Genomic DNA, 16718 nt, shown 5'->3' on the forward strand with positions numbered 1-16718 from the left:
GCTTCCAAATTTAACAATATCAAAATAGCATCTCGTAGATAAACTCTTTGAAATCACTTAGATTATTGTCCTTTTGCGTTGATCAATTTTTTATATATAAAAATATATATTCAGGTGCTATTAATATGATTTTTAATAGTTCAATATTGAATGATAAAATATAAAATAAAAACTCAATTAAAAAATTGACACGGAAAAACACTTGGGTTAACCAATCAAATTCGTAACTCGGATCATAAGACCATAATAACCTTGTAAAATGCAAACCAAAATAAAATATGAACCCCAATTCTCATTCAATCCAATATCAAAATGACAAAATTAAAAAAAAAAAAACCTCAAGTCAAACAACCAAACTCGCAACTCAAGTCATAAGACCATGATAACCACATATAAAATAAATAAATAAAACCTATGAATCTCGATTCCTAATAAAACCAACATTAAATGATTAAATTGACAAAAAATAAAATAAAAATGAGAAAAAAAATATTTGAGTCAACTTAGATTAATCCATCAAACTCAAATCAGGAGACCAGGATAATTTCATAAAAATCAAATTGAAAAAAATATATAAATTTCAATTCTCGGTTAACTAAAAGTTAAAAGACAAAATTAAAAAAAAATATTCAATTAAAAAAAAAGAAAAAAACATAATAGGTTTGTCTATTAATTATCAAATAAACTCAATGTTAAATGATAATAATAAAAAAATAGGTTTGAAATTAAAATCAATCAATAAATAAAATTATCAAAATATTCGAAGACCATAATGAAAAAAGTCTTAACATTCTACTGTTCATTGCACATGTTAATAATAATAATAATAAATATGATTGTTAAAAATACAATTACTAGTAATGTTATATTTGTATTTGCTGAAAATAAAATTCGGAGAATTTTAACAAGTTAATTCATTGTTTTTCTCTCAAAATTTAATGATTGTTGAAAAAATTTATGAATACTTACTGCTGTTTTTATGTTCAGCACATAACGAGAGGAGATTGAAAATCGTAAAAAAAGCTTGAGTACACGAGTTTATAATCCGACGTAAGAAGACGACTGAGAAGCTCTTTATGGATTAAAATGGATTGGAGCCCGACTCTTATGTTGGCCGAAACTTGATAAACTCCGAACTTCTTGTCGGAGCCCCCGAGTTTTATAGCACGAAATCTGAAAAATATGAATTTTTATTTTTCTTATCAAATAACCTAAGCTTTAAGTTCAGAATGAATAATAAATAAATGGACATCTTTCGTGCTGTTTTGAATTGATGAAAGAGCGAAGCGTCTCAATGAGAAAATAATAAAATATATCATTGCTGGTAAAAGTAAAACAGAGGCCCAATTGCAATGCATCACAGTATAATATACTGGACACTAAATAATTTTACTTTAAAAACTTGTTTGAGATTGTGATAATAGTTATAATTTAATTAAAATAATTATTTTTTATTTTTTAAAAATTATTTTTAATATCAACACATTAAAATAATTTAAAAATATAAAAAAATTAATTTTAAATAAAAACATTTAAAATTACAGGGAACACGATTTGTACCGCATTTCCAAACATGTGTGATACGTGTTTTACTATAATAATATATTTGAAACTGTTTAATTAATCAATATACATTATATCCCATTAGTTTTTTCTTCTTTAAATTTTAGTTAAAAAATATAATTGTATATATTTTAAATCATAATCACAAAAATTATCAATATACAAAACACAGTCCAAGTAATAAAATTGAACTAAATCCATGTCTTCTTGTCCCGTATGATTTCTTACTTAGATAGTGTAGATAGTGTTTAATATTGTGGTATTGATTATTTTTTAATTAGAATTTATTTTTAATATTAGAATATTAAAACAATTCAAAATAAAAAAAAATCATTAACGTTTTTTAATATATATATAAACATATTTTAAAAAATAATTAGTCTTTTTTATTTAGACAAACAACAATTTAAAAAAATACTTTCCATGTTATAAAATGACGTGGTAATATTTGGAGACATGCGAGATACGCAATAATTCAAATTTTATACTCCTACTAAACACAAGCAACATTAGCATCTCAAAAGAATTTCGAACATTTATGTACAAGACGTGCCTGGAATAGCACATGATACCTCGTTTCTTTTTACAAGGAAACTAGAATTCATTGAAAAGTGGGATATAAAAATCAATTAAGCCGTGAGTTTATTAATGAAACAAATTGATAATTCAAGTCAATATGATAATAATAATAATAACTTATCTGAATAAAAAAATATTAGCCTGCAAAAATTTAATTGAAAAAAATAAAAGATAATTCATGGGTACATTCGAGTTTGCTTGGACCTTAATAATTTAATGTAAAATTTAAATAATAGTATATTGAGGATATATAGTAGAGTTGTTAAAAATATATTTTTGACACGATACTGAAAATACAGTATAAATTCGGATTGTAAGAACAAATCGTGAAATCATAATATCGCAAGGTAATTTTTTTTCCATACATGATCTAAGCACCTAACAATACATGGTTTGAATAAAAAAAAAAATACATAGTTCAAGTAACTTGAAATTACAATACATTTACTTATGTCCATGGATCTTCATTAACTAACAATAACAAACTCAAAATAAATAATTTGTTGGTGTATCATGCACACTAAAAATAGTTTCATTGTTGCCATCTTCCTCGTTATTCCTCGAGCATTCATTAATATTATTATCATCTAGAGGACTATTATTGTCATTGCCGGTACCAACACAATATTATTTAATTCGAAACTCCTTGAATTATTTGGACTAATATCTATTTGAATCTTCAAATCATCTTTAGTACCATGATTATCAATTTTAGTATCGTTAAAAAATTATTCTTCATTACTTTCATTTTCTTTACCATTTTTTCTTCGTGTTGCACTATCAATAACACTAAGCAAATTAAAGCTCGATGAAATATCATGTTTTTCCCTTAATTATCAAATCATCATCGGACAATAAATCATCTAAAACTACACCACAATCACTAGCTTGCTTTTTGACTTGGTTGTTATTCAATTTCAGATTACACATTACAAATACCATGTCTTTTTTTTTGTGTAAACGATTTATTCATTTTGTATAAACCTAAACAAGTCATTCAAATTTATAGCTTACAAGATTCTTGTCAAATATTTACACATTAAAAATAATAACATAAAAAAACTCACAATCTCAAATTCATTATAGTCACGCTCACATCCAAATGAAGCACAAATCAAGTTTAAAATTCGGATTGCAAATCTTTGTAATTATAAACACTAATCCCCATAAGAATCTCACAACTAAGCTAGAGGTTTTTTTTAAAAAAAATCTTTTGTTGTCTTGGCAACTTCGAATGCCAAACAACCTTTTTATATCTTGAAATGATTCAGATTGTAATTTTATACTTTTTGATTGCATTAGACACTATTCTTGGAAGTATCATTACAATCAAGGCAAAGCTCAACTAGAAGTATCTTTTTAAAGATATTCATATTAATAAATGACAATATATGAAATAAACAATTAGTAAGATTAATATTTTTTTTTATAAAACTAAAAATCACTTATCATATAATTTTACAATTTAATTCGCAATTATAATAACCTTGATTGATAGAGCCTCCAATAACTTAATAAAAAATTTAAATAAGTTTTTTTTATTATTTTTTTATAGCTATGTAATTCTACTTGGCCAATATCCATAACAAATTAAAATAAATTTACTTTCAAATTAAAAAAGATACGAGGACCATCACAATTAACAGCGCTCTTAACTTTTATCAAATTGATGCATTATAAATTCCTTTTTAAATATTATATTTTTTTTAAAAAAAATTACCCCTCCTCGTCCCTAAGAGAAAGAAATGCTAACACCTCATTAAAAAACAAAAGTATGTAACTCACAGCTATCTAAAACTGATCCCCATAATAATCCTTATATGGTGAATTTATAGGCGGAAAGAAGTCAATTTATTACTCCCCACCCTTTTTATTTTTATATTTTAAAAATATTTTTTTTCTTAAGTTAAAAATAAATTTTTAAAAATAAAAAATATTATTTTAATATTTTTAAATAAAAAACATTTTAATAATCTCAAACGACATCAGAAATCAGAATGCGTCACACAACTGTACTGGTATCTGCTTGACCTGGCCCTCCCATTTCCCGCGTCACCAAAATTCCTTCCCTCTTCTTCACCTCCTCCTCCCTATTCCTTTCTTGCATCCTATGACTCTCCAACGACCCATTCAATGCCCCATTCCACAATGACCTCCACCACTACCGTATCCAACAAACCAAACCAAACCCATTCAAACAAAAACAGAACAAGCTTCTCTCTCTCTCTCTCTGAAGTTCCAATCTTCTTACAATTTGGATTTCTCCGTCATGCCCCCTCCGTCTCTCATCATCTTGATTTCTCTTTTTTCTGTCCTCTCCCTATCTTCCTCCCAACCTCCGCCTCTTCTCCGTAAGCAATAACAATCCCTTCACTTCTCTCACTCTCTTACACCTTTTTTTCAATCACTTTCTCTAATCTTTTTTTTCTTTCATTTTTTTTCAGGCACTTTAATTGATTGCGGTGCTACTGTGCCGTCAACTATCAACGGTCTTCAATGGATCCCAGACACCGGCTACATCACCAGTGGGACCTCAAAGAACCTAACAATCCCAGTCCTCGATCGCACTCTCTCCACGGTCCGATCATTTCCTCTACAAAACAATCTCCACCGCAAATTCTGCTACGTGGTCAGCGTTTTCCGCGGAGCAAAATACATGATCAGGTCAACTTACTTCTACGGAGGAATCAACGGCAATGACCCGCTTCCTGTTTTCGATCAGATTGTTGATGGAACTCTCTGGAGGGTGGTGAATACCACAGAGGATTACAGTGACGGCATGGCGTCTTACTACGAAGGTGTTTTCTTGGCTCGAGGGAAGACAATGAGTTTCTGTATTGCTGCTAATTCGTACACGGAATCTGACCCGTTCATTTCGGCTCTGGAGTTCGTGATTTTGGGAAATTCCTTGTATAATTCGACTGATTTTAAACAGGTTGGACTCAGCTTGGTTGCCAGGCACAGTTTCGGTCACAACGAGTCTATCCGGTGAGTCATCGACACCTACTATTGAATTGCGTGCTTATTGGTTTGTTTATGATTTCTATTTCTTTACATATGTTGAATGGTTGTTTTTTTTTTTTCCAATTAGATATCCTGATGACCAATTCGACCGGGTTTGGGAGCCATTTGGAGAACCAGTAATTCCACCTAGCAAAAACGTGTCTGTTTCTGGTATCTGGAATCTTCCTCCTTCGAAGATATTCGAAACGGAATTTCCAATGGGCCGGTCAAGTCTTCGGGAACTGAGGTGGCCTCCTGTGCCACTTTCTAATTCAATGTACTATATTGCTTTATACTTTGCAGACGATCATAATTCCTCTACAGGGGGATCGAGGATGATTGATGTAAGTATCAATGGTGTGCCGTACTATAAGAATTTGAGTGTGACGCCAGCTGGTGCTGTTGTCTTTGCTACCAAGTGGCCTCTTAGTGGTCCTACCACGGTTGCTTTGAGTCCAGCTACTGGTTCGAGCGTTGATCCATTGATTAATGGTGGAGAGGTATTTGAGGTGATTGCACTCGGAGAAAGAACACTCACAAGAGATGGTATGGTTACTAAGGACCTGCCTTTTCTATTGGAGTAGTGTAATCAGTTTGTTTTCTTGTCCTAGTGGTGCCCAGTTAACACTTAAAGTTGGGTAGATTGGGGTTGGATTTATTATATAATTGTGCTTTGAATTTGTCACTTGCGTTGTAGTACTGGTTATACAGAATTCTTATTTGTTGGTGCAGTGATAGCTCTGGAAGCACTGAAAAGCAGTCTCCAGAATGCTCCACTTGATTGGAACGGTGATCCCTGTATGCCGCTTCAGTATTCATGGACTGGAATTACATGCTCTGAAGGCCCCCGGATTCGCGTGGTTACTTTGTAAGTTGGGTTTGGTCATGAGAGAGTGTTTCTCTGTCTACGTCCTGCTCCTTAGTCCTTGACTAACAATTTATCTTTTGTTTTCTTCTTGTTTCCAGGAATCTGACAGGCATGGGTCTTTCAGGATCACTCCCACCAAGTATTGCCAGATTGACTGCATTGGCTGACATGTAGGTTATCAAAACTATAGCCGTCAATTAGCAGAAATTGAACCGGGATTTCTAGATTGACGCTCTCTTGTTTTTAACAGCTGGCTTGGGAACAACACTTTATCAGGATCAATACCTGATTTGAGTTCACTAAAGATGCTGGAGACATTGTAAGATTATCCTCCCTTTTCCCTTCCCCTGTTATTTTTCCCTGTTCCGCCTAAAATAGGGTACTTGGTTGCAGTTTTTGGTTAAATATGACATAAATAAGACTTTACCTGACATTGTTTTCATTTTGGAAAGGCATTTGGAAGACAATCGATTCACTGGTGAGATCCCCTTGTCACTTGGAAACATCAAGGGTCTGCGAGAACTGTAAGTCTTTTTAGCTCAAGAGCATATGCAAGTCTCATCTTATCATGTTACACGTTGCTTTCATGGCTTGGCTTTTTATCCACTTATTTGCAGTCAATGCTGTTTACCCCTTAGGAGTTTGTCCTTTAATGTGCTTTTGGTTGTTATGCTAAATAAATGGAACCCCAATCCAAGAGTCTATGATTTAAGTTTTTGGAAATCCTTTACCGTTCAATCATAGATCTGGAACTCGGTGCTATTGGAAATGTGGAACCATTCACTGAACAATTTAAAAATTGTGTTACTGCACACATTGAACCTTTGGTGTTCTATCTCATCATGATTTTTATAATAAGGTAGTGGCATCTGCATGTTTACTCCAACCCTCCCCCAATTGCATAGGCACACAATCTCTTTTAAATAGAAGTACCAATGTGGGATTCACGTAGATTATCACACTTGTAACTAAAATGTCAGAGTAGAATCCGGAAGCACTCATCTTTGAGATTGGTAATTGACCATTTCTGACTTGGTGGACATCATTTTTATACAACTTAAGACATTTTATATGGCGCAAGCAACTTTTAGCTCAACACTGATGTTCTCACATAGTAGTTAATGAAATAGACATAAGAATATTTTGAGGAGTTGATGTACACGGTTTAGTTTCCAGGTTATGATACCCAATCTTTTTCCATGTTTGGGCCATTGTCACTGATTCATTGCAGATGGCTTTTGCGCCTGTATGATAAGAATTATCCCTGCCAAAATTATTTTTAGTTCATAGACCTGTAAGTTTCTAGATAGAAGCGCTGGATTGAAAAGGAATCGGAAGAACTGCTATCCGACATATTTTGTCATCCTTACTTTCTCTATTTAAGAGTGGTTACAACTTACAACAAGTTTGGGTATCAGACTCACGTTGCATTTACTGATTTAAGGGTATCTTGTCCAATGGCCTTTAATTGCTGTCACTACCCATTACGTGTTTACTAAGTCTTTCAACTTAAAAACCTACATCGTAAAAAAATCTGGATGGTTAGCCATTTTATAGCTGGGTTGTTGACTTATTCTTCATTTTTGCTAGAAACCCAGACGTGTTTTAATTTATCTGCTGCTGATGAAATTAATGACAACACATTTGAACGTTTCGTTGCTGTGTTTTTTTGGTCATATGTAGTTTTTTTTATTCAATTGCTTATGTGGTAATTCTTTTTTTATTCTCGATTCATCTGACTTAGTTGCTTTTGTCTTTCAGATTCTTGCAGAACAATAATCTGACTGGTCAAATTCCAAATAATCTTGTGAAACCTGGGCTGAACCTTAGGTAAGTTTGAATGAACCGATGTTGTTTTTTTATATCATTAGTTATTTACATGTAAAACCATTTGTCAAATAATAGTTTAAGCTAATTCATTTTTTTTTTTAATTAGGACGTCTGGAAACCAGTTCTTGGCCCCACCACCCTCTTGAGCAAAACACGGTATATGTACCCAGTGCAAAAGCGGAAGACTGCATTTACTGAGAAACCGATTTTAACCATTTGTTTAAATCTTGATTTTTTCTATTTAGAGATTTACAGCGTCTAGCTAGGCTTGGAAATTTTTCTAGAAGCTTTGTCATTGTCAGGTCCAGTTGCAGTCTTATCTGTTTTTACTTCAGTCGGTTGTCCATACCAAGTCAATCTGATTGTTCTTTAATTCGGCACAGTTGGATTATGCTGTCAACCTGTACACGTAAACAACTGATCCTATAAAATTCATTCTTTGTTGTATACTTGTATCTTTTTTCTCTTCTTACCTTCCAGTTTGTGTAATTTGAAACACCTGGTCCCCATGTTCTTATAAAATGACGAGGTTTGATGGTTTGCTGTTAATGAACGTCTTATATCATTTACTTTCCCTCTGCAAATGACTCTGCAATCTCTTATTCTCAGGCTCTGCATCTTTGCAGGTGGCATGGCACCTCTCAAGTTCCTATCCGTAAGCAACTGAAATGTACTTAATTGTCTTCTAAGCAAAAACAAAGTGGAAGAAGATATTATTTTGTCCAAACCATAGGTTTTGTCGTCATTTTCATTATAATTCATCGTATCCATCATAATTAGCAGTCCTCTGAACACAAAAGCAGGGGAACAAATTGAAGTTTGAAATGAAGTAAATGGACTGATAAAAGAGATGAACGTAAATACTGAACGATCCAACGGTTCTTACAAACTCGATCTACTTTCCCCCCCCCCTTCCAATCTTCACCTTTCTAGCCTCCCTTTCTTAAGGGGAAACAAAGGCGGCAATGCACTGCTCTTCACCGGTGTGCAAATTGGGACATTTATCATTGGCCTTATTCTGATACTGGCTGATCTTGTTCTCTCCAGTCCTTTCTTTATCCTCTTCACATGCTTCTCTCTATTCCCAGAACCGTGCTTCCCTTCTTCTTTAGTAACAATGTCTGCAAGGGCCGAGCTAGAAGTAGATGATGTTGAAGAGGAAGACGAAGAGGGGGACAAAGAAGAAGCACGTTGCTTCTTTAGCCGTAGCAGCTCTTTCCACAGAACAGTGCACTTTGGTGGCCTTGGAGATGGGTCTTCATCAACAAACCAAACCCTTGGCTCTTCTTTGCTCATCTCCTCCCCTTCCCCTTCCTCAGCTTCTTTAGTTTTGAGGCTAATTTTGTTGAGTTTCTCAGAATGCTGCATTTGCCAGAAGGGAAGTAATCTCCCTTCGAAAAAAAGCTCATCTGCTGTTAGCATGGTCTGGCTGCTCATTTTGCTTGAAAGGAACTCAAATTCTGCATTTCTAGCTTTTTCTCGCTCTGCTTCTCCATCTTTCTCAGCCTGTGGGTTCGGACTAATTGGAATGAAGTTCTTGTCATGAAGGAAATCAGCAGAGAAGGAAATTCGGGGGCTTGAAGGTTCAATGGATCTAGATGTTGCTTGAACAGTTTCTAGGGAGATCATTTTCGGTGTCTAGAACGAGAAAAACAAGGAAGTTTGTGGAGTTGACCGTGGAGAGATGTGGATGAAGAGGTGCATGGAATTTGTGATAAATAAAGGGAAGGAGGTGCCTGCTTTATAGTGTCGTGTAACTTTTTGATCTCCTTTGTTTTGTTATGTGAGTAGTCTGAACGGACAGAGTATAAGGTGTTGTTTAGAATATGGGTAGCAGCACTTGGACACCCTGGGAGGAACTAAAGACAAGGTTTTTATTGCTAGGATAATAATTTTGCATACGATTCGGAACTCTTTGTACAGTCTTGTTTTTAAAAAATCCATGGAAAGAAAGAAGGAAGGAAAAAATTGACGGGAATTCTAGTCGTTTCAATTTTCTTCACAGTTAATTAATCTCGGGAGAAAACTTTTCGAGGTCAATCTCTAGCCATGTGAGGGCTGGATCAAAGATAACAGCCTGAGATGCATTTCAATGACCAAGATACCCTCTGAAAGAGCTTGGCTTATGCAGGTATGATATGTTATTTACTGAACCTGGGATGGGTTTCTGGTTTCATTGGAGAGGGTAGATATCATATCTATCTGCATGCCACTTCTTGAAAGGCTTCCACGTAAGATTTGGACAGCTCTGATGAATTTCAGACAGCTAATAAACACAGGAGTTATCTTTTAGGTGTTATACATGTTCTGTGATTTGATTATTCACAAACACATTATTTCAGGCAGTCTGTGGCCCTCCTCTGTTCTATTATTGAGGAGAGACAATAATGTTGAAAGCTTTAACAGATTGAACAAACAACCAAAAGATCCTAAAGTAAGATAATTATTCTGTCGCTGTCTCCCTCCTCTCTTAGTAACTCCACAGCAGGACGTAAAACTTGTCTAATCTTTTATTAGATGAGCGACATATCCACAGAGTCTCTCAATAGTCTAGTTTCCATGCATTAAATCAAAGCTTTATCCTCTATCATGTATTTACATGTTCCCTTCCTTTGTCACGAGGTTCCATCAAACATGTTAAGGTGGTTTACAAGACATGCATTCGGATCTGATGTCATGAAGGGAGCAGCTTGAGATGCCTAAGCAATATGGAAGTGGTGTTGGCACTGGGCAGAGTAACTTCTGTTTTTCCATGTAGCCAAGAAAAAGAAAGAACAAAATCAAGATTATGAAACTTTTTGAACAGCATAAGAGCTTGATACTGCAACTAAGCCAAACTGGGGCCTGTGGACATTGAAGAGTAGCTTAGCTGTTCTCTCCTCTTACTATTTTGGCCTAACATAATGAGAGCTAGGTTACTGTTGCAATAGCAGACAAGAGTACTGGCTTGAGACAGGGAACTTGATAGTAAATACTTTTGGGGAAGGGGGCCACAAATTATATGATATCTTGACAAATTAAGAGAAGGATCGACTAGTGACACTTCGCGCAATTCTAATTGGATGGAAGAGATTATTGACCCACGAAAGACTCCAAGGCAAAGCAATGTGGCTTAACTGTTCTTGAAGCGGGGGACCATTGTCAGTTTGTATTAAATTAAGCATGGATTTAGTCTGTTTAACGCAAATATTAGCTGTTAATTACAACATCTTGATTTTAGATACCATAATAATAACTCAGCCAGGAAGGGTATAATGGCTGTTAGAGACGAGTGAGAGAGAGAGAGAGGGATGGCCTACTAGTTTTGACTCTGACCAAGCATGTGTTGACCGATGTGTTGAGGAAGGCCACTCATTGTTAGGTAGGCACTGCTAGGCAGTGAATTTTGGTTGGTGAAAGTCGCCTGCTTGGCTTCTAAATCTGTGAAAAATAATTCAAATAGCGACTTTTCTAAAATAAATTTCTTGATGGGAAGGTGAGGCATTTGCTTCAATGTCAAGCAGAAAAATAGACATTTCAAGGGCGACTCTTTATTCTACACGCAGCAACGAAGACGTGTTTCCAAGTAGAGCCACTACTGTGTCTGGCAGGCAAGAGTAGACCTGTCCTTTATTGGGCATTCTTTTTTTGCAGCCATTGCATTGAGTTTTATACAAAAAAAAAAAAAGTATTTGAATAACACTACTCATTTACTCTATCTTAATTGAAAAAAAAACCAAAAATTTATAGCAGTTGACCCTTATGCGACAAACTGCAACCAATATTTTCTTCCATATCAATGATGAATTAAGAGTTGAAATTACATGAGTAATTTAACTAGTTAAATTTTAAATTTATTTTTTAATAATTATAAATTTAAATAGTTATTAAAACTTACATAATTATTCATTTTAAAATCTGTAAAATTAATTAAAATATATACAATCTCATCCGGATATTTATATTAATAAAAAACATAAGTTGAAAATAAAATAAAATTAGGTTCAGCCGGTTATGTTCCTTCGTTAATCCTCTCGCTACCCTCGCCGAAAATAAAGAAGAAGAAGAAGAAGAAAAGACTGGTATGACAGGCCTTAACCCTTTACCTTCCTCCATTAGCCTAACTTTAGGGCTTGGGCCTTGGCCGAGGCCTGTTTTAACAACGATGATGCACGTGACCTTTTCCATATTATCCATTCCATCGTTTGGTTCACTAACCTCTTCCTGAGGCTGTTTGGAACGCTCGGGAGTTTTATTAGATTTAATTTTTTAATGTTTTGATATTAAAAATAATTTTTAAAAAATAAAAAAATATTATTTTAATGTATTTTTAAATAAAATTTTTTTAAAGGACAATTATTACCGAGTTTCATGTATATTAACCAATAAATATTGTTTTAAAGGGCAACGAAAACGAGAATCACCTCCGTGATTAAGGAGGGGTATTGGGAATGGCATAACGCTATTGATTATCTTTCGAATCCAGAAGGAAAGAAACAACGAAGTAGTATTGACCTCTCAGCTCTAGGGCTCTATGCCGGGGAGCCAGCACTGCAACGTGGATCTTGTGTACGTGGCTCGTGCTGAGAAGAGAATGATTCATCAATTGAAAGGCTCTTTGCTGGGGCACGTTCCTTGTCTTGGAGGGGTGATTCAGAAGTTGGGGCAGGTGTTTCTGGGCCTGTCTTCTTGTTAGATTTTGGGCAGTTATCACCTGATGGCTGATACTGGGGCAGAGACACTTGAGCCAGGCACATCTTCAAGAACTCCACTCAATAAAAACTCGCAGATTCGATATAGGCCAAGGAAAACTCAACAGAAAAATAGAAAATCCACTTTCAAATTATAAAAACGGCACCGGTAAAGCACAGATCTAACTAGAACCGAACAATCACAAAAAAACAATCCATATAACCAAATAAAAATCACACAAATCTTTAGATTTGAACACAAGTGGAAATGTGTGTACGAGTAATGTATTCATTTCATTATATTAAAAAAGAAATATGTTGTTTAGTATCTCTAATTGTTATAATATATATTGCGGTATTATAGTTATTTTATTATATTTAAAAATTTTCTTTTGATTTAAATTGTAAATTATAATATTTCAAAACTCGATAGGGGGTAATTTTCCTTATAAAAACTAGTTTCAATGATCTTTTTAATTATACTATTTTAAATAGTAGAAATGAATTAAATTAACAATCTTGACTATTTTACTTTTAAAATTATTATGTTTTTATAAAAAGAAAATTTCCTACCAGGATCTTTATATTTACCACTTTTTAAGTACTGTAATTGCAACATTTTTACCACCTTTTGAAAAGAAAAAAAATCCCCTAATGTTTGTTAAATACAAGTGTGAGATGCATACTGTAATTACTTTTGATGGTCCTTGACAAGCCAAGAGAAAGTGAAGATGAATGGATATCTATAAGTGAGATTTGGGATGTAAGAGAAAAGGCGAGAACCAACTTGGATTTTGAATTACAATAATCTATCACCACATTTAATGCAATGCTTTGCATTCTGCGCTCAATTTCCAGAAGATGACGAGATGAGGAGGGAGCAGTTGATTGGTTATGTCAAATTAATGGCTTTACTTCTTTCAGGAAGGAAATGGATGTGCACGTTACGGCCCTTACGGGTCTTGGGATATTCAATGGATTAGTGGGAAAGTCATCCATGCAAAGAGGTCCAGGACGATGGATGTGGCGACATAACATGATCTTGCACAGTTCATTACAGTGCAATAATTTTATAAAACAGAAAGGAGACAATGAGTTTATATATATATATAAAAAAAAAAATAGAATTTGTGTTGTTAAGGGTATTTTTAAAATATTATTTTACTGTCGATTTAAAGGAATTATCGTTGCAAATCAAAGCGTCTCTCGTTTAATTTATTTTTAGTTATTTTTTAGCAATTAAATTCCATTTAAATCAATACCCTTCAAGGATTCTAAAACTAAAAAATTGAGTCAACTCTTAGAAGAGGCACAAGCAGGCTGTTAAGGAGCGGAAGACACAATGCTACCCTTGGAGGGAAAGTGCCGCTAACTCCATTGATAGATCGAATATTGCCATAAAAGCTATGCAAGCCCGCCTCTAAATCAGCCGAGATTAACTCACACGGAGGCTGTAACAACTCACTTGTGTTCACCGCCACGTCACTATAAAATACTGGATTTTTTTGAGTAGTTTTTCGCCAAGATTGATGGAAAGGCAAAACGGATGAAGCTATGAAAGAAACTCGAAACGGATGATGGAGGTAAATCGAGACAATACATGAATCTTAAGGAGAAATTCAGTGCGCAACAACTCACGATGCTAATTAGGTTTCCATATTTCCACGAAGGTGAGCAGGAAATTTTGCTGGTCTCCTGATAAACACCTCTGGCTGGATTTCAAGCGCTCGAATGCCACCATCCATGCTGTTCATAATGCTTAATTAATTGATTTGGTCACTGTTGATTGCCTTATCATTGCTCTCAACAGACTGAGATTGGATTGGCTGAGTATTCTCCTCCTGCCTGTCCCATTGATAGGTGTGCTTGATGATCTAATTCACTAAAAAAGCCATGTTCGATAGAGTTTCCATTGCAAGGCAAGCTAGAGATCCAAAATCTACAGCAATAATGATGTTGCTGCTCGTCAAAAACCAAAGACAAAAGCATTATATAAATCATGGCTGCTTCTACGCCTGTTTATTTTATTTTGGGCTTCAGCGCGCGCGCGTTGTGATATTTTGTAATTTGTATTGCATTTACTCACCCTTTCTAGACCTGTGCGGTTGGACGACAACATAACAGACCCCATTTTGAATTCTGAAATAAAGTGAAGCCGCCCCCATATATATAGCGAGAGAGGGAGGGAGTGAGGTCGGCCCGCCTAATTAAACTATTAGGTGATAAACTACAATATTGTCTAGTGAATAAATTTATTGCTGTATTATTTGATTTAAAATGATTATATCAACCTAATATAATATTTTTTGAGTTAAATTAATAAAAATATTGAAATTTGGAATATCACATTAATTTAACATGGATCCTGTATTTGTATTTATTTCATTTTAAGATTCACATAAAAAATAACTTATTCATATATCTCATACCACCCACATTATATATCCAGATAAAACATTCATAATTAATATTCTCAATGATGTATGTTTCTATGATATAAAATTAAAAATTAAGTAATGCAATGCAAAATGTTTTTTAAATGAAAATATATTAAAAAAATATTTTTATTTTTATATTAGCGTATTAAAATTATAAAAAATATTAATTTGATATTTTTTTAAAATAATTAAAATATATGTATAAAAAAAAAGATTACAACAAAAAAAAATACTTTATTATAATTCTTTTAAAATCCTAATCTTAAATAACAACAAATCACATATCAAATTACTAACGAATCACGGTAAAGAATCTTCTTCTACTCTCTCGTGTGCACTTATTTCCCTTTTCTTTTAAATCTTCTTTTATTAATTTCTTCTTAACGGGACTTACACTGCATAATCGGAAGTAATCTTAGGCATATGATTTTAAAAACTAATAATAGCACACTAATTAAAACCTCGTGCAAATTAATCGCGTTTTTCTGAAGAAATTTCTTATCTACTCCTATAAATATTCATCAATTTTTACAACGGGTATTTTTTATCTCTTAATTAATTATTAAAAAAAAGTAAAAAACAGTGGATTAAAGGGAGGGTTCAGATCAAAAGGGAAAAAAAAAATGAGATAGTCACTAATTAAATTGGCTAGACAAGGAAAACAAACTAATTTATTTTAAAGAAAACAAATTTCAAAAAAATAAATAATATATAGGATCCAGATTCAAGTTTTTATATAATCCACGTAATCGAGTCAGTAAATCAAATAAATAGTTAAGGTCACTCTAAAATTTCCCAGATTTAAATGGTAGGAGTAATTAGAGGCAAATCTTGGTCTCCTTCACTGGATCAATATGAGATGTGGAAATATAAATAGCTAAAAGTGTTAGTAATTGTTTTTTAAAATAATTTTTACTTAAAAATATATTAGAATAATATTTTTTATTTTTTAAAAAATATTTTTCACACTAACACAATAAAAAATATATAAAAAGTTAATTTAAAATAAAAATAATTTAATTTTTAAAAAAAAAACATAATTTCAAAAGTATTTCCAAATAAACTCAAAAGCCACAGCCGATAACCCAATGATACCCAGCCCAGATGCTTGAATGTACTATTGCAGCCTAATAGCATCTCAACGAAGATGCTAAATGAGGAGCTAAAAATAAAAATATATAACTCTTCAGCGCTTATTTTAAATGCTTTAAGGAAATGCTGAATAAAATTTTATTTTTTTATATTCTATAAAAATGCTAAAACATTATTTATTATAAGAGATCCAACTCATCTGATGGAACATGGTGAGGCACCATATACAGCATGCATATGGGGGCATGATGCTGTTGTGCTCAGATTGATAATTAGCATGGCCAGAGAAACAAAAGGTCAGTGCCAAAGAAGAGAGGGTTTGTTTACACGAGCTGGGTCCATAAACAAGTGATCCTGAGACACCCCTCCGTGGGATGTTTTGTGACCCATTGTGGATCCGGTTCATTATTAGAGGGTATGGTGAATAAGCGTCAATTGGTCCTCTTTCCAAATGTTGGAGACAAAATAACCAAATGTTGGAGACAAAATAATCAAAGAAGATTTATTTATATGAATATTTTTATTTTTTAGAGAAATTTATTAGAGAAATTAAATAGTGTTAAAATATGTGTTAAACAATTTAACATGAAAATGAATATTAAAATTACCCTTGATTATTCGGTTATTACATTTTGCTGATAATTTTCAATTTGAGTAACAAATCCAATAAATTTA

The 16718-nt window shown here is 33.4% G+C and overlaps 2 protein-coding genes across 2 annotated transcripts; one reads left to right on the forward strand and one right to left on the reverse strand.

The window, feature by feature from the left end:
* The first annotated feature begins 4182 nt into the window (after window positions 1-4182).
* Window positions 4183-8392, forward strand: LOC133697962 (putative leucine-rich repeat receptor-like serine/threonine-protein kinase At2g14440). The gene is made up of 9 exons (XM_062120805.1): window positions 4183-4493; window positions 4587-5130; window positions 5234-5691; window positions 5878-6013; window positions 6112-6183; window positions 6264-6332; window positions 6466-6537; window positions 7775-7843; window positions 7950-8392. The coding sequence occupies exons 1-9, from the start codon at window positions 4412-4414 to the stop codon at window positions 7987-7989; spliced, it is 1542 nt and encodes a 513-aa protein (XP_061976789.1). The 5' UTR covers window positions 4183-4411; the 3' UTR covers window positions 7990-8392.
* Window positions 8393-8749: 357 nt separating this feature from the next.
* On the reverse strand, window positions 8750-9675 carry LOC133697963 (uncharacterized). The gene has a single exon (XM_062120806.1). It carries the CDS (start codon window positions 9470-9472, stop codon window positions 8765-8767), a length of 708 nt encoding a protein of 235 aa, XP_061976790.1. The 5' UTR covers window positions 9473-9675; the 3' UTR covers window positions 8750-8764.
* Between the last annotated feature and the right edge of the window lie 7043 nt (window positions 9676-16718).

This window comes from Populus nigra, chromosome 6 (genome assembly GCF_951802175.1).
Source record: "Populus nigra chromosome 6, ddPopNigr1.1, whole genome shotgun sequence".
NCBI classification, from domain to species: domain Eukaryota; kingdom Viridiplantae; phylum Streptophyta; class Magnoliopsida; order Malpighiales; family Salicaceae; genus Populus; species Populus nigra.